Genomic DNA, 21,258 nt, shown 5'->3' with positions numbered 1-21,258 from the left:
AGTGCCACCTATTTTTTTTTAAAGTTGCATACAATTATTAAAAATAGGTGTAAAATAACGTAAAAAGTAACATAGTAACAAGATTTAAGAAAATTTGAAGCTTTTTTTTAACAAAGATGAACATATTTCTCTTTACTATAATCTTGAAGTGAATATCTTCTACATTTTGATTGGATTCAGATTTTTGAATGTTTTTATGAAAATTGGATTTTAAATCAAAATAATGCACTTCATTAATTTTTGGTCAGCGATGAGACACGTTCCACCTCAGTGGATTCTTGAACAAGTAGAATTTCAATATTTGGGTTAATAAAAATGTATGATTGATTATTTGATGATTGTATTGTGAAAAGCTAATGCAACCACAAAGAGTGACTTCCTTTTTACTTTTTATCGACTGATATTACCATCGGGCTATACTTTTTTTTAAATAAGTTACTGTGAACCCCATCATTTATCCTATGCTGAATAATTAACATCGTGAGTGATTAGACCATCATTTAGATAATTTAAATTTGTTGTTAGACATCTGTCAAATTCTATGTAATTGCTTTGTGCTAAAACAGAATCAAAGATAGAAATTGTGATGGTGTGCTCCTATTTTACAGCTTATTTTAAGTTGAATGAACAATAACTAATTATAAATACAAATTGACCAATTTAATTTGAAATTGACATACAATCTTATGTACTGGAAGCCATAGTTGTTTTTGACACCGTATGAACATAGCCTTACAATTGCCCAACAACTTTCAAAGATGAATCGTTTTGCACCACATACATTTTCATATTTCCAGTTTCCTACAAACAGGTTTTTACATAAGCTAAATGTCAACTTATGAATTTTTTATTTAAGAATTTTAACTATATTCATTGGGGTGAAGCAATACTTATCATTTCTAACAAATAAAACTTCTCCATTGAATTTTAAGAGTTGAATTTCTCTTAAAAAATCAACAATTTATTGAGAAACGACTATTTGTCTTGTTATCTCATACCCGAACCACTTCCAACAACAACATTTTTTCTAAATTTTTAATATACCCTTCCAGTTTTCCACTGTATCACATTTTTCCAATTTCCACCGATTCCTTTTCTGCTCAGTGTCAGTTTATTTCCCGTGCGGTTTGGTTGCCTTTTCGTGTTCTCCGCATCCGCACATCGAAGAATTATTGAAAATAAGAAGAAAAAATAAAAGAAACAAATCAAAACAATTACAAATAACAACCTCAAAAATAAACTCAATTAATAATGCCGATTTTCTAATTGAAATTTCTTGAGAATAAAGTTTGAAAAGATTAAGAGTGGAATCAGGGAAAAAGTGAAGTGAGACCAAGGCAATCCAAGAGGTGCACTCATGACGGAAGAATCGATACTACGAGCACGTCAGAATTGCTGTCGCTTGTGCTTGGCTCCGGACAGTGAATGTATTTCAATTTTTAACAGCTATGCGGCTGATAAGGAGCCCCTAGCCAACAAAATTCAATCATGTGTCAATATTAAGGTCAGTGCGAATGCAAAGAAAAAGTCCCAAAAAATTAGCTTGTGTGTCCTCCCATTCCCGCTTCCGCTCGCATTCCCTTATGATTCTCATTTTCTTATTTTGTCTATTCTCCGCCGCCGTCCCAATCCCAAATGCCGTCTTTAAGGACGCTGCAGATGCTTTTCGGTTCGGTTCGGCCAGGTGAAAACTTAAAACTGAAAACCACCGAAAAAGTGTGAAGTCTGAGTAGAACAAGAAGAAGAAGAAGAAAACGGCCATCGGATATCGGATCGGAATCTGAATCGGATGCTGATGGCTGCTGCTTCTGCTGTAAAAAAAATGTGTGTGAACTCAGGTTAATGGGCAATGATGGGGATTGCCATGTAGAGTCGAGAGTCGAGTTGATGCCAATGCTGGTTGTGGTGCCGCTTTTGACGACGACGACGGACGACTACGACGACGATGATGAGATGATGAGTCCTGGGTGTTTCTATCTCTTTCGTGCTTGTGCTCCGCTCGTATCTATCGTGTCATGTGCCCACGACGCACTACACTGTTTCAGTTTCAGCGCTTGAGAGATGATGACGATGACGATGGCGATGACTCTTTCTACACAAAGTGTTACGTGAGGTTTCGAAAGCCAATTTCGAGCTCTTGGCTATAGAAACTGGGTGGAGTGCAGTGGATCATTAATGGCGCAGTATCCACTGAAGTGTGGTGGTTTTTCCACTGAATTCTCAATTCCAGCTGGTCTGCTTCCCATTGTGGCTTTGGTTTTTTCATCGTCCGTCGTCGTCGTCGTCAGCCAGTGCCAGTTGATTTTGATGTTAGTCGTTATCTCGATGGAACTCTCTCTCAGTCTCAGTGAGTCGCGGTAGCAACAACAATAATACCTAACCGAACATGGTGGAACATTCCTTTGATTCGCTAGGCCCACATACAAATTATGGAAACAGTAGCAATAGCAGCAGCAGCAGTTGACTTATTCTCGACTCTCGTGTGTGCCTATGTCGTTGTTATAAAATTTGTTTTCATCATTTCCAGTCATCGTCGTGGTCGTTGTCAAGTCGAATCTTTGGGGTAGAAGTAATGAATACACACATCGAACTACTCGGAATAACCATGTGGTATAGGCTAAAGACGACGACGACAACGAAGTTGACTTGGCATTTCCTGTGTGTAATCTTTGTCCAAGCGCGATATGAACCGCTTGGAGTGGCAAAACCCTTAGTCACTAGTCTGAATCGACAGAATAAGAATAAGGGAGGAAAAGAAAAAACTCAAGGGTTGCTGTGTAGTGTATTCTCTTTGGAGTATGCGACGTTTCTTGATATTTTTTTTCTTGTTTTGTTTTTAGGTTAGGACGCAACTGACGTGGTGGTTGTGACTTGTGAGTGAATTGAAGAGCTCTGACAGCAAATAACAGGCAGAGGCACAGGAAATGGCATTTGTGTTGTCTTGTCATGGAAGCAAAATCGATGTGACAACCATTTTGTGTGTGGAATATTCCCATCCAAGATTCGGCCAGATACTTGAGTTGCAGTTGAGTCTCTAGCAAATTCCAACTCTGTTAAATGTACATACATATCAGGTTACCATAGACAGTGAACACAACAGTCAGTTCCAAAAAACAGACACACAAAAAACTTGGGTTTACTTTTTGATGGGGTAGAGAGATAGTAGTAACCTGATCTTGGATGAGATTTTGTTTTCTTGAAGTAAAATAAGTGAATCACCAAAAGGAACCGACCGCGATAGTGATGGTGATGTCGATGTCGATGTTGATGTTGATGGCATTAAAGAGGAAAGGGTCAATAAGAAATCAATTTTCAGGGAGTGGCCCTGATAAACGGAATCGACCGAACCAAACAGAACCGACCCGCTTTATCTCTGAGCGCCTTGGGGGGAATAGCTTTGCTGTTGTTTTTTTTTTTTTTTGTTCCTTTGATTTTGCAGGGATCAATAACCTAAGGGTTTAGTTTTAGCATTTCAAGAATGCCATACCTCATACTGCTCCAAATGATGGTTGTTAACATGGGCATCATCATCATGATTATGATGCCATTGCAATCAGTTGTGCTTAATTAAACAAAGGAACATAACAAAAGTATATGTGTGTTCCTTACGATAATATAGCGCGATGTTTTGATTGTCCACCTTGCCCACATTCCTTAACAATTCTATATACTAGGTATACAATATACGGTCATATATAAAGTGCAGCACGGCCGCAGGGGGGAAATAATTGCAATTCGATCTACATACACAAGTGTAGTATTGGTTATGTGCACATTTTGCGAATACCTGATGCCAAACACCACGCGTTCCACCATATCCACCACCATCGCCATCGCCACCGCCACCATCAACCCTTACCATCGCTATCATAGTCACCGTCCACCGTCACTACCACTTGTCAGCCACTTCACATATTATTTGTTATGTAATGCCAGAGAGAGGAGGCTGAGGATTAAATTCCTCATCCCGACAACTTGAATTAACACCACCAGCCACCACCTTATTAATTAATAAGGAGGTGGCTTCCTATTCTCTATTCTATTCTTTGACCCAAACCCAAACACCCAAACCCCTTAATTCTCTAACTCCTTTTCAATTCACCTCACTAATGCAACGCGCAACTTAATTTTAAATGCCATTTCAAAAATTTAAAGCTTTAAGATAAATTTAATAGCAATTTTTGCAAATTTTTCATTCCCACACTCAGGTTTCGCCTATTGATAGATTATCGTTGCGGATATGCCACGCTTGTATCAGTTACTTGAACTCGTGGCAGAGTTTCAAGAATCGTTGTGTGGCGTCACAGAACAAACAACGCAGTTGGTTGGATATATCGAAGAAGTTCGAAAAGAAACAGCTCATAGCTGCGACACCATTATCTAATGCCGCGGCTGCAGCTGCCCTAGCAGGACTATCTCATGATGATGGGAGTGTACCAGGGGGAGGCGGCACTACTGGAGATGACCAAGAAAATCTAAAACTTGCCACCTCCATTCTGGAGGGTATTTCATCGCTTAAGAAAAGACGATCCCTCACAGTATATGTGAGTGAAATACAAACACAAATACTTTCATGGAATGACTTTTTAATGGTTTTATTTTATTTTCTAGCCAATTCCAGTGCACATCAAAGATGAGCCCATTGATGAAGAAGAATACGATGCTAAGCATGATGAATCCGATATCGATCCAACACTATTTCTAGAACGTAACGAAGAAGAAGGCTCAGATAACTTGTCACAAAAAGAACAACATTTGGCCTCGTTGGGATTGAAACAATCGGCGGGAAATGTCCATCCCTTGAGTTATTTGGTAAGACATTTAAAACGAAAAGAAAGTAGTTTTAAATATAAATGTTTGTATTATGTTTATATTGAACAGAATGGAAAAGCAAACCACATTCTTGAACTCTTAAAATAGAAGTTGTTGTTTTTATCCAACTTTGCGTGGGGTTTTGCACAAATTTAACTATTTTTACTTAAAGTATATGCATACATATATATACTGTTAGAAAGCTTTAGTACATATTTTTGTTGCATATACACAAAGCTGCAAACAATGGGTTTCAGGCAGTATATGGTAACGATGATTGCAATAAGACCAACAATTAAGTTCCATAGAATTCCATTGGAACTACAATATAATTCATCAATTTATGAGAAATAAGGACATTTTTAAAACCAATCACCAATAATAGCGAATAACATGAACATTCAACTTTTTTGTATTCGCTTTTGTAAGTTAAATGAATAGGAACCATACAACATTAGTTCTCCATAACTTCTTTTTAAAAATGATTTTAGCTTTAACCTGCCAAAAATCTTGAATATCTTAGGACAATTTGTACTTTTTTGAACAACGGTATGATAAAATCGGACCACTTATTTTAGCGAACTCCTATGGTACATTCCATAGCACCTAATCATTTTTACAAGTCTCGTCTTTTGGCACTACAGCTACAGCTACAATATATGTTTGCCCATTTTGCTGTAGAAGAATTTTGTTCATTATTTAATATGTAAACCCTTTTTGTTCGTTGGCCAAAAGATTGAAATTTCACCAAAGGGATATTTTTCCAAAGATGATTTTGATTAAAAACTTAAACTCAAAGCACTTTTCTGACATTTTGAAGTTTCTCTGATAGATTTTTTAAATAACAATTCATGGCATATACTTTTTCAAAATTATATCATATAATTGCTGACCACGACTGTGCCTGTGCCTTGAGACTTGTAACTCGCGAATAACATAAGTAAAATTAGCTTAGAAAGTGTCAATGGTGATAGGGTTTGTTATTCCTGAAGAAAATGGTCCAAAGGTAGATAATTGCTTGAAGAGCCGCCTTGCTGATCTGAGTCATAAATGAAACACATCACTGAACAAAATAAAGGCTGCAATTTTTTCGCAAGTTGAATTTTATATGCTTTTAAGCCGAGATCCCCATGTTAAAAACGTTAAAAGATACTGTTATGATTTGAGCCATGATGACTTATCAAATGATAGTTATTCAATTCAATTCAAGTGCATAAATTATATACTCAAACTTTTTTATTACCGTTTTATCGTACTATTGCAATAAGTGCTCTTAGCAAAGCCTATAATATTAATAAGCTAAGAAAGGTTCAGAGAACAGCTTGCGTGGGCACCACAGGAGCCATGCGTACTTGCCCAACGGACGCCTTAAACGTTATTTTGGATCTTCTACCAATCGACCTTTTTCTTAAATACATAGTTTCCTGTAGCGCTATTAGGCTGAAGGAATCAAATAGCTGGTTGTCAAAACCTTATGGTCACAGCAACACTACGAAATTGATTCCCTCACATATTATCTCGGTAGACACTGGCTACTGCACTCCTACTTTGAACCTTAGTAAGGGTTTTAAGGTTATTTTACCATCGAGAGAAGATTGGGAGGATGACATCGTGTCGATAGGTTTCGACACAACCATCTTTACTGACGGCGCAAAGATGGAGTGCGGAGTTGCTTCTGGGATCTTTTCTAAGAGTCCCTAAATGTAGCCAAATCATTTAGGCTTCCTGACTTTGCTAGAGTTCTTCAGGCTGAACTGGTGGCAATAAGGAAGGCATGTAAGATACTTAAACAAAACCCAAACCAAAACCGAAATGCGGCTATCTTTACAGACAGTCAGGCAGCTGTCAAAGCCATTAGCTCGGCCATATCTTCATCTAAATTGATCCAGCAATGTCGCGATGAGCTTGCGAGCCTGAATATTAACCTCGGTGTCACCCTGATCTGGGTTCCGGGCCATAGTGGTATCGTGGGAAATGAACGGGCTGACGAGCTAGCCAGGCCCTTCATAGCTCACTTGCGGAAATGGTTAACATTCCTTTTGGTGCTATGAAGGGTAAAATCTTTTCTATCTTCCAAACTGAATCAAACCGAAGGTGGAGCAATTTACCCAACTGCATTATATCTAGGAAGATATGGCCCACCTATAATAAAACCCGTACGAACGATCTTCTGTGCAGGCCAAGGCAAGACATAGCCAGGATTGTTGCGGTTTTTACCGGACATTGGCCTATAGGAGTTCATGCAGAGAAGTTGGGTATCTCTTACAACACCTTTTGCCGTAGCTGTAGTGACCAAAGAGAAAGTGAAACCATAATCCATTTCCTCTGCAAATGTCCTGCAAAAGCATTCTTTCAAGAACTTGATGAGCTATCTGAGACAAAGATTAGAGACCTAATCTTTTTTTTTCAATGCGACAAAATGGCTCTAACATAATCGCTATGAAGCTTCTCTATCAATCTATCCCTTTCAATCAAAGGTCAAACGAGTTTTTGGTATCAAAACGGTGCACTACAGCGCTAATTGGATCTCAGGCTAGGTTGCCTTGAGATCGCCTTTTCTACCTAACTACCTATTGCAATAAGTGCTTCAACTAATTGATAGTTTCTTGAGCGTTGAGAGGTAAAGATGATCTTTTGAAAATTTAAGTTAGGTCAAGTTTTGGACTTCTTTGTGCAAAAGATGTTCAAGTTTAATGGACACTTATCTTTAGAAAATTCTACTTTTTGAAGTTCTATTTTTGACACAAACTTCTGAGAAGTTGGACTTTTATCCTTCGGCTCGTTGTACGATCATCTGCACCTCTCACCTAAGAAGAACTTTTCTTTCTATGCTCAGTTCGAAGGCTGGTGCTGTTTCCGACATTCATAGCGGATTGCAGGTAGACAAACTCCTTAACTGCCTAAAAGCTCCGTATTCTAATTATTGAAACGTTTTTACGTTTTTTCTCAATACTAACAAAATGTCATTTGGACCTATTCTGCTCTTCGCTAACCATATGAACATAAACATTAAAAAAACATTGAGAAAATAATGTGACTTATCTCTTCTTTTTTTTTTTTTAATTTCAGTAAGATTTAAGAATTCGTGAAAAGATGCTAAAAAATAAATTTATTGTTCCCTACTAGAATAGTACTAAGTGTTAACAAAATTAGGGGTTGTACAAGCTTTTGATTGTTCCTTGCGTCAGTAACCGACATATCCCTGTAGGGGAGGTTCTGTCTTCCTGTCTTCATGCGCTCGATGTTGCCGAGCCAATGTTAATTTGGAAACGCAATATACAGGAAAGATACAAAAAAGCTACTGTAACTCTCTTTTCTTGCTAAAAATCTATTGGTAATAAATGGGGCTTACAACCCAAAATCACGCATTGCTATACACATCGGTAATTAGACCGATTTAATGTACGGTATGACAGTATGGTGGACTGCTTTAGAGAAAGCTTTAAACCGCGACAAATTAAATAAAGTCCAACGTTCAGCTTGTCTATGTACATACTTGTTTAAGCGGATCGCTTCGCACGAGACCATCTGCGGCACTGGACACCTTACTCTCTCTACCTAACACCTCTTGATATATTTAGCAAACAAATTGCTGCAAGTTCTGCTATTTGCCTCAAAGCTTCGTTGCAGTGGATTAACAACAGCATTAGCCACTCCGTTATTCTTAGGTATTTAGAATCAATTCCAAAGCACATAGACTACATCATCCCCCAACTGCAATTCGACAGAAACTTTTAGATTTCTATACCTTCGAGATCTTTCTGGGAGGATAGGACATTCTTGGAGGATGAGTCAATCCATTTTTACACAGATGGTTCAAAAACAAAAGAAGGGGTTGGTGAAGGTGTGTACTCTGAACGACTGAAATTAAGTCTCTCATTCCGCCTTCCCAATCATTGTAGCGTGTTCCAGGCGGAACTTATGGCGATAAAAGAATTCTTGTCCTGGCTTAAAGAAAACGTAATATCAACATCTGAAAGCCGTATATTCTCATATAGTCAGGCTACTATCAAATCTCTGGACTTTGTCTCTACAAACTACAACATTCCATGACTGTAGATCATCCCTAATGGAGATGGCACAACAGTTTAATATTCACCTTTGATGGGTGCGGGCTACCACGTTTGGCAAATGCTGGCATACCAATCGCTACTTGCAAACTATTGCTAATGTAGGACTCTATGAAGAAGGCAAACACCAGGTAGAACAACATCGCCACGTGTCAGGTCAAAAAAGATCTGGCCAACACTAGATTTAAAGCGATTAGATTTAAGCAGATCGCATATAAGCTCGATAAAAGTTGCCATAACCGGACACTGTCTAATAGGAAAGCACGCCACGCACTAGGCGTATTCTCAAATGACTTTTGAAGAAGCAGCTCTTCACTTTCTTGTACTTGCCCTTCTCTAGCTCAAAAACGCAAGAATTCCCTAGGAGAATTCTTTTACAACGATCTAAACAATCTAAATCATATTAGCATAATCTTCCTCTCACGTTTCGTAAGGGACTCAAACTGGTTTCTTTGAGCTTAGGAGGAAGCCTTAAGATTCATGTGGTATCACAATGGGCCATTAAACTTGCCTAAGTGTGTCCTATTCCATCATGTACATCCACTTTGACCGAACCTAACCTAACCTTTGGCTATTTGGAATAAATTCACATCTTCTTGGCCGAAGGATTTTTTTCTCGACAGTGCCCTGTATTAATTCCTCTTTTTTACTTATCGTGCAGCACTTGGAGCCGTACAGTGGCAAATAAAAATTTTGTGTAACGTGCACTTTGTCTTTTGAGAAAGGGGTTTTGAACATGTCTGGAATAGTTCGCATGAGCTGTTACCTATTTGCAAGTTTCACCGCGTACTTGTAACATCAAGCGGCATAACTAGATACAAAATCCCGAATTCATAATTTATTATTTCTTTAGGAGTAAGGAGGGCATATTTTCTCTTCCCACGTTGCCAGGACTACATCTCCATATTAGAAGAGTTCTGGAGGGGTAGGCCATTCGAGCTGTCGGATTTGTTGTTCTTAAGTTTGTAGACGACTTTCTTGATCTCTTCAATACTGGGCGCTGGGACTAGTTCACGATGCTTCTTTGGTCTTCAACATATCATTTGTTTTCAGAAAAATCTTCATTGGTACTTAATCGTTACCTGCAAATGCAAAAAAACTCGAGTTAAGGTACAACTAAGCGCCACATTAAAAGAATTTAACTCTATTTCGACGATAAATATGTACTTTGTATTTTTTAAGTTGTGTACTTCAAAAATTGAATGAAATCTGTAAGTTATAAAGAGAGATTAAAATAAAGACCAAAGAAAACCTTTGAAAAAGCATTGTGCGGTTTGTTTGACTTAATATTGTCGATTATCATAACTTTGAACACTTCCGCTAATCCTCAACCATACTAAAAGATTTCTTTGTATAAAAAGTTTAAGTAAATATAATTACCTCAATTATTATTGTTTTACAAGAAATTTTAGGCATATCAAAAATACAAACATTTATTAATGTGAAGAAACATCGGTTTCTATTCATCAAAAGTTAAGAATATAAATAAATTTATTAGATTTTTATTTATGTATTTATTTAATTCAATTTTATTTCTTTATTTTCAGGCTGACTACAATTTTGAAGGTGAAAAATCCCAACAACAATCAGCTGATATTAAACCAGCTGATCTAGCATCTTCAACAACACCAACAAATGAAGTGAAAGAAGCATCATGTCGTGCTTGCAATTTGAAATTCTCCACCCGAGCAAATGCTCGACGTCACGAACGCAATCTTCATCCTCACCTGTTCTTGGGTGCTTTGTCGCAAAGCAGCATAGCCACAAAAGCACTCAGTTTAATTTCACCAATGACACAAGCTATTGCGGCCAGCGTTCCAATGGTTCAAACAATACAACCCGCTATTAAATCCGAACAGCTTGGTCTCTTTGACTATGACCAGCCAGAAAAATACCAACACCTCCTGAGCGACGATAAGATATTGTTCATGCAGCGACAGGAGGATTTCCTGCAGCAATATCAAAACATGACCTGCAACTGCTGCCTTCGCACCCATGCCACATACAAGAACTTCATGGCACACATGCGTAAGAAATATCATTCGCTGCCGCGTAATTTATGCTTTAAGTGTCTCAAGCAGAACGACTCGAAGGCACTTTTTATATCGCATTTGAAGAAACGCAACTGCATTAACCTGTACAGGGTCTACCATAGCTTGATTGATGCCGGCGTGTTGAAAAAAGACGCATCTAGCTGCTCGCCGGACAAGCTACGCGCCAAAGAACTTCTTGTAAATAAAATCTACGAGTGCAAAATATGCTCCAAACACTACCGTTTAAAGCTGGAATTCCGCAGCCACGTTTACGAGGAACATGCAGACTATCAAAAGAAGGACGTTTCACCGGGCCATTGTGGATTTTGTGGGTTGGAAATCGAAGATCCGTTCGAAAGGAAGCGCCACTATAACAACATGGATTGCATTGTGATCCTGCGGTGCATCACTTGCGATGAGAAGTTCGATAACCATCAGAAATTCTTGGACCACGTTTACTCGAAACATCTGGCTAACAACAACGAAGCTCTAAAGAGCAATCTTATGAAGGAACTTCTGCCACCTCCTCCCGCTACTACCTCAACCGAGAGCTCGCCTTCGAAGAAATCCGACATCCCTGCAAAGCCGCAATTCTTTTCACGACTACCTCAGAGCTGCAATATTTGCGGCCAACATTACAACAACTACAACAACGTCTTACGTCATATGGAATCGAAGCACCCCGATCAACTACCCCAAACGTACAAATGCACTCGTTGTTTGGTTGGCTATCCAAGGCTAATGAATCTGCGAGAGCACATGATCGAGGTGCACGGCATGAAGGTGGACAAAGTGCGTAACAACAGTTTTGATTATATCGTGGACTCGCCAACGGTACAGGGAAGCATTCCGCGTGGAGCCGAAAAGGGTGTTGTCGATGCATACACTGGACGTTATGATTATGTCATGAAAGACCTCATGTCCATAACCAACGGTGGATCAGGCGGAAATGAGGGTATGGCCGACAACGAAGACGAAGATAATAAGTCCGACTCACCGACCCCTAAGAAAATAAAGCTTGACAGCGGAGCCGTTGTGGCGGTGGGTACTGCAAGTCTAAAAGAATGTCCAATTTGCAGTGCAGTTTTCAATAATAACATTGGCCTGTCCAATCATATGCGAACCCATTCAACAGAAGATGGGGGCGCAGTTGGTGGTGGAAGTACCGCTGGTGTAAGTACAGCTGGAGGTGTAAGTATAAGTGTTGTGGGAGGTGCGGGTGTAGAAGATGACCTCCATGACGAAGATGACGATGCAGCGGACAAGAAGCCCATCGATCCGCTTTTCAAAAGAAGCCTGGAGTTGGCAGCAGATCGAAGATTCCGAAGAATGCGATGCCGCATTTGCCAGAAACGTTTCTCCTCCAAGAAGAGCTATCGCCGTCATATGTTGATTGACCATCAAATTCGCAACGTCCAGTTCATTAAATGCAAATTGTGCGACGCCGAATTCGCTTACGAAAAGGGTCTTAAGGTTCACATGTTCAAAATCCACAACACATTGCTCAAGGACGAAATGATAGTCAAGCAGTTCGAGTGCGACATCTGTTCAATTGTATACCGAACGGAGGAGCAGCTGTTGCTCCACAAGAAGTCAGTGCACGGCAATGAGAGTGCAGCTGCCGAAGATGACTTGCCGCCCTCAGTGGATCAGAGTATGGAAGCCTCGATTGCTCCAGTATACTGGTATCAATGCCGCTATTGCCCCTCCAACTTTAACACCAACAAAAAATTGGCCATTCACATTAATTCCCACTACGAGTTCGATTCGAACGACTACTCCTGTAAGGATTGTGGAAATGTTTACAGCGGCCGCAAAAGCCTCTGGGTACATCGCTACAAGAAGCATCCACCGGTCGCCGACCCCTCAGAGTGTGGCATTTGTAAGAAAATCTTCTTCGACAAACAAATGTTGGAGAACCACGCACAGTCTTGTGCCCAGAAACGTGCGGCAGCCAATGCTGCCGAATCTGCATCTACATATTTTCAACACAAAACAGGTGATGACGATGAAATGAGTGACAAACCAGACACCATCAGTGCTATCGCAGAGAAGTCAACTGCTTCGGTGAATTTAAAAATTAAACTCCCCGAAGTTGCGTGTACAATTTGTGCCCAGAAATTCACCGATCAAGAACTCTTTACCAAACACATTCAAATGCACGAGATGGAGCTGTATACGGATAATCCGTTGGCGGCTATGTTTGACACTGGTCCAGCTGATCCCAATCAATTCTATTTGGATCGGGTCAATGACAATGGACAATATGTTTGTGACATATGTTCAAAGGCGTTTGCCCAAATGACAGCGCTGAAGGTTCATCGAAAATGGCATTTTCGAGGTGATAGCAAACAGGTGAGCTTAAGCACTTAGAGGAAAAAAGGTAAAAATCAAAAATGCGACGCTTAAGCTTGTCCAGTGTGGTTTTTCTTATTGTGTTTTTTTTCGTTAAGTTGGTTTTTTGGTTCTCTTTTCTTCTTAAGTTTTGATAGAGGTTTTTTTTTGTTTGGTTTTGTTGTTGTTTTATTAAGTATAGTCATTTAGGGTTTTTAAAAGAAAAAAAAATATACTTATCATTTTGTTTTTGTAGAAACTTTAGGTTTGTTTCTTGAGCTTTTGTTTTGCGACTTTCTTTTATTTCGTAAGTCAAGTTTCTCAAGTCTATTTCCACTTAGCAATAAGTGTTTCTCAGTTGGACAGCTTTCTTTTATCACTTCAGTAAACTTGTTCAGATTTATGGTTGATTTTGAGTTACATATTCATCTTTCCTCGCTTTTTCAGACCACCTTTTTAGACCCTCGAATGATTTGAGTCTTTATCCTGTTTCACTTAGAGAGGGCTGACTTTTGCAGCTTGGAAAGTGTAGGTGTTCTTTTATCTCTTGTCATCAGGCTTGGGTTTAGAATAGTTCGTGCCCTGAAGACTAATACGCAGATTTTGAATCTTTGCCAATTCCACGGATTGTTCTGATTTGGTTTTACGGTTTCTTGATATCTTCGTATGGCTTCTCCATCTGTTTGAGATATAGATTCTGATTACATCTTTATTCTCCTTAATAGGATGAACCTTTGTCTTTTTGCGGGATTGACAGATGGGGTCTACGACTTCCAGATATGGTTGGTACGGCAACCCAACCTTATTTTCGTGAACTTTTGTTCGCTTACTTTTAGCAACTCCTTTCAGTAATTCCTTTCGGAGTCATTGTGAGGATTTAGGAATTTAAATATTTTTCTTCTTTGTATCAGAGTTTTTAGCCACGATGGCGTCTGCATCAAAGCTATCGGATCTGTCGAAGGATTGATAATTATCTTCTAGGGGAAAATGCTTCTCTTCCACTGAAATCACTTCCTCTCCAGCTTCTACATTCCCTTCTCTATATTCAGAGAGAAAGGACCTCATTGGCTTTTTTGTCACACTGCTATGTACTTGATTTGTTAATGTTGTTGTTGTTTTATTCGTCTTCTTTCCAAGCGAAGTCATCACCGACAGTAGTGATTTCTGCAGTCTCTTAAGTTTATATCCCACTCGATTTTTACTCTTTAAATTAATTCTATTTTTATCTCTGAGCATCGATTCACATCCCAACTTGACTTTCTTGGTTGTCTGGCGTTGTAACTGGATTGCTAGAGGTTCGGACGTTAATCCCCCTTCCCCACCACATGATGGTGAAACTTTTCCACCCATCTCAAAATCCTTTTTTTTGTTTTTAAATTTTGATTTTGACCTTTTTTCCATTATTATTATTTTTACTTTAAACCTTAGATAAGTAGATTGGCAATAAACTTATTCAGAAGTGGTTGTGCAAACTTGAATACATCATAACAAAAACAATAATTGGCGACATAAACTAATATGACTATACTTAATTTGTTATCTTTTAATTTAATGAAACTTGATCATGAATTAAAACTTTTTTTTTGTTTCCTTCACAGACTGCAGTCGATTTAAATGCACCCAAAAAGACGGTGAAACGCAAGCGTGAACTTAAATGCGACTATTGTCCGTCAACTTTCATTAGCTCAAACAATCTGCGACGTCACATAGCCGAGCTACATAAATCAGAAATTTCCAATTGGCCTGAACCACCTAAAATCGAACCTGAAAAGTACCTTCATTGCACCAAGTGTGACCTGAAATTTGAAACAAAGAAAGACTGGATCGACCATAAAGTGAATGAAGCAAAAATTGCCAAACCTTTTGGTCCGTTCCAGTGGGGATGCGAAATCTGCGGGGTATATTTGTCGCGGCGTGAAAAGCTCATACATCACATGTTGGCCCATATCAAAGAAGTTAATGGCCAAGTGAATTCAGAGGCTGATAACTATCCGGGTGAGAGTAATTCGCAAGACTCGGAGACATCTAGTCATCATAGGGTACCCGAACATCCGCCACCAGATGACGATGAAGCCGAGGAGGAGGAAGAAGAAGAGGAGGAGTTTGAGAATGACGATGATGAAGCTGAAGAAACTGTGGAAGCTGAAAATCATGACCAAAATGCCAACGACGGACAAAATGAAAGCTCAAAGTTGAGGCAACGATTGCAGCGTGATTCAAATGATGAAAGCAACGATTCCACAACAAGCTCCGACTCCGATGGTTCTTCTTCAGATGAAGAAGATGCCGATGGTACATCACGCCACGAAGAGACAAAAAAACGATATGCCTGCGATTTATGTCAAGTTGATTTTGAATCCTCTAGCGAACTTCAGAAACATGTCACTAGTCATTTCCTCAACGGTCCAGGTTCAGTCACATTAACCACAATAACAAAGGAAAAGTCAATACCAGCTCAGATACATCATGCGAAAGTTGACGACGACAATGACAATGATAACGACGAAGAAGATGAAGATGACGACGATGATGACTATGACAATTTAACCGATGCAGATCCTGTAGATTCATAATTTAATAATCCACTAGTGACTAGTGTATATATATATAAAAACAAAAAAAAAAACAAAGCTAATCATTAAGCACTTCCTTCTTGTTTTGACTATTTGTAGCATTGATTTTTATCTAGAAAATAATTTGATATAAATAATATAAATAGTAATAACCTTAAAAAAAATGGATTCACCAAGTTGAAGAAGCAATTAAAAAAACAAACAAATCTATGACGCCATTCGCATCGTTCTCAAGATTTTCAAAAAACAAAAATGAAAATGAGGAAATCCAATTTAAATTAACATAAGTACATTTAATTAAATGTAAAAATCAATTATAGTTCGTTCTATAATTAAAATGTTATTCGTAAAATGGTTTACATTTATATATAAAAAAAACACACACCTAATTATAAGCATTTTTAAAACTACAAAAAAATGTACTAATTTAATGGTAAAAAATATAGTTTTTTTCTCTATTGAATATTGAATTTAATTTTCTTTTTATTTTAATTTGATTTGATAAATAGTAAACAAAAAATTATTAAAGTTACTTAGAGGCAGTTAAGGACATTCAGCTAAATTGCCAAAAGGCTTTGTTTAAATGTTTCATTTCATAGGTCTTTATTCCACGTTGATATAGATATTAATAAACGGTGATTTTTTTGAGGTTAGGATTTTCATGCATTAGTATTTGACAGATCACGCGGGATTTCAGACATGGTGTCAAAGAGAAAGATGCTCAGTATGCTTTGACATTTCATCATGAATAGACTAACTAACGAGCAACGCTTGCAAATCATTGAATTTTATTACCAAAATCAGTGTTCGGTTCGAAATGTGTTTCGCGCTTTACGTCCGATTTATGGTCTACATAATCGACCAAGTGAGCAAACAATTAATGCGATTGTGACCAAGTTTCGCACTCAGTTTACTTTATTGGACATTAAACCAACCACACGAATGTGTACAGTGCGTACAGAAGAGAATATTGCGTCTGTTTCTGAGAGTGTTGCTGAAGACCGTGAAATGTCGATTCGTCGCCGTTCGCAGCAATTGGGTTTGTGTTATTCGACCACATGGAAGATTTTACGCAAAGATCTTGGTGTAAAACCGTATAAAATACAGCTCGTGCAAGGATTGAAGCCGAACGATCTGCCACAACGTCGAATTTTCAGTGAATGGGCCCTAGAAAAGTTGGCAGAAAATCCGCTTTTTTATCGACAAATTTTGTTCAGCGATGAGGCTCATTTCTGGTTGAATGGCTACGTAAATAAGCAAAATTGCAGCATTTGGAGTGAAGAGCAACCAGAAGCCGTTCAAGAACTGCCCATGCATCCCGAAAATTGCATTGTTTGGTGTGGTTTGTACGCTGGTGGAATCAGTGAACCGTATTTTTTCAAAGATGCTGTTGGACGCAACGTTACGGTGAATGGCGATCGCTATCGTTCAATGCTAACAAACTTTTTGTTGCCAAAAATGGAAGAACTGAACTTGGTTGACATGTGGTTTCAACAAGATGGCGCTACATGCCACACAGCTCGCGATTCTATGGCCATTTTGAGGGAAAACTTCGGAGAACAATTCATCTCAAGGAATGGACCGGTAAGTTGGCCACCAAGATCATGCGATTTGACGCCTTTAGACTATTTTTTGTGGGGCTACGTCAAGTCTAAAGTCTACACAAATAAGCCAGCAACTATTCCAGCTTTAGAAGACAACATTTCCGAAGAAATTCGGGCTATTCCGGCCGAAATGCTCGAAAAAGTTACCCAAAATTATACTTTCCGAATGGGCCACCTAAGACGCAGCCGCGGTTTTAAATAAAGAATCGATGAGATCTTGCAAATTTTATGGTTTTTTTTTTTTTAAAAAAGTTCTCAAGCTCTTAAAAAATCACCGTTTATAAAAGTACGTGTAATGTTTATGGCTTAAGCCTAGTACATACTTGTGAACCATCTCGTGAACCCATACAAATTTCAGTTTTTGGTTCACCCGTGAACTTGCTCGTGAAGCTGAGTGGAGAACAAAGTGGAGAGTTTTCGTTCACGGGCAATTCACGTGCAAAATGTACGGGAACTGTTGGTGAAGCTTTGACATTTGTTAACAACGTGTACTCACAAGTGTGTACCAGTGAGCAATGTCAAAAGTTCACTTTCTCCACTGGCGAACGTTCACTTCACGAGGAAGTATGTACTAGGCTTTAGGACTGACTTGTCAGAAGTCTTCGGTTCAATCTATACCTGTGCCACCTGGAATTTTTTTCTGTAAGTCTCCATTCCTGAATTTATTTGCACACAGGAATGGTTGAGAGTTGTTGGTCAGCAGACAAACTGTCGCTCTATATAATTTATTTATTTATTTCAAATATAAGTATAAGAGTTTTTTTTAAATGTATGACTCTAGTCACAAAAGCAACGAACAGTCTCTCAAATTTAAAATTCTGTGCAATAAAATTGAATTGTCCATAAACGACTTAATTACCTACAATTAAGCACCCACACAGATTTGTATTGTGATTATTTTGTGCCCTTAACAATCACTAAGAGTTCCTTTACAATTCGCAACAGTTCAAAAATAATCTCTTTTATGAAATTTAAATTTTACATCTTCTTAAGCTGCATGCATTTTTATGGGAGCTTAAAAAAAATAATAACAATAAACACCTAATGCGATTAATAAGTTAAATATAAAAGAATTAAGTTGACGAATGCAAAGACTTATTAAGAGTGTTCATTGCACTGATTTGTTCAAAAATATAAAACAACAAAAAATGTGCATAAATTAACTGACCTTGAGACACTAAAATGAATAATTTTTCTTCATCAATATGGTCATAAAATCAAGAATAAAATCATTCAGATCAAGAGTAACAAATATGTACATTATTTAAAAAAAAAAAATAATTAAATCTTTTTTTCTTAATTTTATTATGGCAATTAATTACTAAAAGGATGCTATAAAACAAACAATGATCCAATGTCTCCCAAAACGACCCACGCAAGTGAATTCCATTTACATTTTATTATCAATTAAAATGTTTAATGATTTGAGATTCGATGAAAGTCACTTAGATCTGAAATCTAACTTTTTGAAAGTTAAGTTCTTCGTTAAAACCACTTTAAACACATTTTTTATATGTTTTGTATAGACTTTCAGTTTTTTTGTAAATTATAATATGAAGTCATTTTTTCTTGTAGTTAGCACCAATTTCTTGTGAACAGTGGCGGCTGGTGAGTTTTCGAACTGGTGGTGCACTTTTTCTGTTATCAAAGTTTGAAGATTAAAATTGACAACAAAAAAACAATTTAAATAAAATATATTGATTTTTTAGTATTTTTATACATTAAATCAATGCGACGACATTTTTCGTAAGCGAAACGTTCAATCACATTTTTATTGAAATCGGGTATTGTTTGTATACATTTTTTTTTTCAATGCTTAGCACAGAAACTGCATTTAGTCGATCCTGAGACATGGTGTTTCGAAAAAAAGTTTGTATTCTTTTCAGAGTCGAAAAATATCGCTCGCTCTCTACCGATGTCATTGGTATAGTGCACAGAATTCGAAGTAGTTGCATTGATTCTGAAAATGATTCAGAGAGGTCATTATTATGAAACAATTTTAAAATTGCAACTGCTCTATTTGCACTGATGAAATCGTCGCGATTGTATATTGCAGAGTTCGTTTTTCAATTTGTTTTTGTCCAAAGCAGCGTTAGTGCAAACTGTGATCGTGAAATCTATATCGGGAAAATTAGAACGGTATGTTTTAAAGTTCTCGCAGGAAAATAATTTAGCCGCAATCAAATGATTACAAAAATTAATTCTATCTTTCACTTGAGTAATAATTATATCCGACACTTCTTTAGCTATGACAGAGATGGCCGATTTAAACCTTTTTTGCGGAGGTTCTTCAAGTTGATCTACGTGTTACGTACACTTTATATACTGATTTCAAAATCATTAATACAGTTTTTTATATGAACCAAATCAATATTCCTTTTCTGCAATTGTTTCAATAAAATTTCAACATGTTGCAGAACAGATTGATAAAAATTAAGTCAATATAAAAAAGTATCATCGTTTAAATATCTTTGCAGCATATCAGCTTGATTTATAGAATTTTTATCCCTTTCCGTTTCTATAATGGTTGCCATGCATTCTTTTAAAGGCTCCATGTATCACTGAGTTAACCGTTCGAGAATTAAAGATCCATCTCGTTTGCGGAGCAGCTGTAATCTACTTTCATACAATATTTTTCAAAATCTCTGTACGCTTCGGAGATCGTAAAAAACTTTGGAAAAGCTTGAAGGCTGGCAAAAATGTCTGTACGCTTTTGTTTTGACTTACACTTTTGTACCTTTGAAGACTGTAGACGATGTGAGATGCTCCTTCATGACTGTATCCAATTCTGATACAAAGTCTATTAATCCGCGAAATACCCCAGAATTATTTGACTCAATTATTTCATCGTGACCTCGCAAAGCCACAAAACTTAACACAGTCGATAAGACGTGAGAAAATATATCTGTTTTTATCATTTTGTTCGTTCGACTTTTGGATATTATTTCTATACACAGAATCAAGATGATTACGAATGTTAACCGTGCCTAACACAGACAAACTCATTACACTTTGTAAATGAACTTGCGAAGAATCGTTTTTTTTTTTATTTTTTCACTTAAATGCGTCAAATCCTTGATTCCAGTTTCTGTCCAAATTGATTCTCTAATAAAAATAATGCAAGGAAAACAAAAGAATGCATTAAGACGTTCACATCCACAAAACCAATATCTACAAGTTTTGAAAAGATATTTGAGTCGAAAATCATTTTTTTTCGGTTTTTAAATTTTTTGTGAAAAACACTGTCAATACGATTGTTTTCAAAATTTTACCGAATGTTGACAACAATATTTTTTGAAAGATAAAAGTAAATAAAAGCCAATATCTCAAAGTTTTGAAAAGATATTTGAGTCGAAAATCAATTTTTACCAACTTTTATTAATTTTTTTTAGGTTTTTATTTTTTGTAAAAAAGCTGTCAATTAGATTTTTCTCAAAATTTTATCGGACGTCAAAAATACTATTCTTCGTTGCACAAAATGGTTTTAGAGATGAAATCATATTTTAGGCATAAAATTTTGGAGGTGACAAATTTTTTTTTTCAGTTTTTTTGATTTAGAAAAAAAAACCGTTAAATGGATTTTTTTTTTCAAAAAATGTTGATACCACGTTACAATTTATTATATAAAATTTAATTCAAGTCTCTAGCGGTTTAGCTTTGTAAGATATTTAGGATTAAAAAAACTGTTCACCTTTTTTTCAAACTGCTATCATAAAAAACCATCCACACAATTTTCTTGAGAGCCCTTTCTGCATCTTTCTGCCTTATTATCTGTATAACAAAATTTATTTGAAATCGATATCTCTTCTGGTTCTTGAGCTATGGACGAGAA

General features: G+C 37.3%; 1 protein-coding gene across 2 annotated transcripts; it reads left to right on the top strand.

Annotated features, from left to right (window-relative positions):
- The first annotated feature begins 1,097 nt into the window (after nt 1-1,097).
- Nucleotides 1,098-16,292, top strand: LOC129944729 (zinc finger protein hangover). 2 transcript variants are annotated; one of them, XM_056054368.1, is made up of 5 exons: nt 1,098-1,504; nt 4,209-4,544; nt 4,612-4,812; nt 10,430-13,270; nt 14,848-16,292. In XM_056054368.1, the coding sequence occupies exons 1-5, from the start codon at nt 1,358-1,360 to the stop codon at nt 15,820-15,822; spliced, it is 4,500 nt and encodes a 1,499-aa protein (XP_055910343.1). In that variant the 5' UTR covers nt 1,098-1,357; the 3' UTR covers nt 15,823-16,292. The 2 variants fall into 2 exon arrangements, with proteins under 2 accessions (XP_055910343.1, XP_055910344.1); XM_056054369.1 differs by lacking the exon at nt 1,098-1,504 and adding an exon at nt 2,368-2,480.
- Nucleotides 16,293-21,258: the final 4,966 nt, after the last annotated feature.

Source organism: Eupeodes corollae, chromosome 2 (assembly GCF_945859685.1).
Source record: "Eupeodes corollae chromosome 2, idEupCoro1.1, whole genome shotgun sequence".
Lineage (NCBI taxonomy): Eukaryota > Metazoa > Arthropoda > Insecta > Diptera > Syrphidae > Eupeodes > Eupeodes corollae.
The sequence above is the reverse complement of the archived record's forward strand: the minus strand, read 5'-3'. Positions and strand labels throughout refer to the sequence as shown.

Excerpts from the sequence above, each read along its gene's own strand:
- LOC129944729 (XM_056054368.1), top strand. The coding sequence starts at position 1,358 with ATGACGGAAGAATCGATACTACGAGCACGTCAGAATTGCTGTCGCTTG. Across the intron at positions 4,813-10,429 it reads TCCATCCCTTGAGTTATTTG|GCTGACTACAATTTTGAAGG; the intron begins GTAAGACATTTA and ends CTTTATTTTCAG. Across the intron at positions 13,271-14,847 it reads TTCGAGGTGATAGCAAACAG|ACTGCAGTCGATTTAAATGC; the intron begins GTGAGCTTAAGC and ends TTTCCTTCACAG.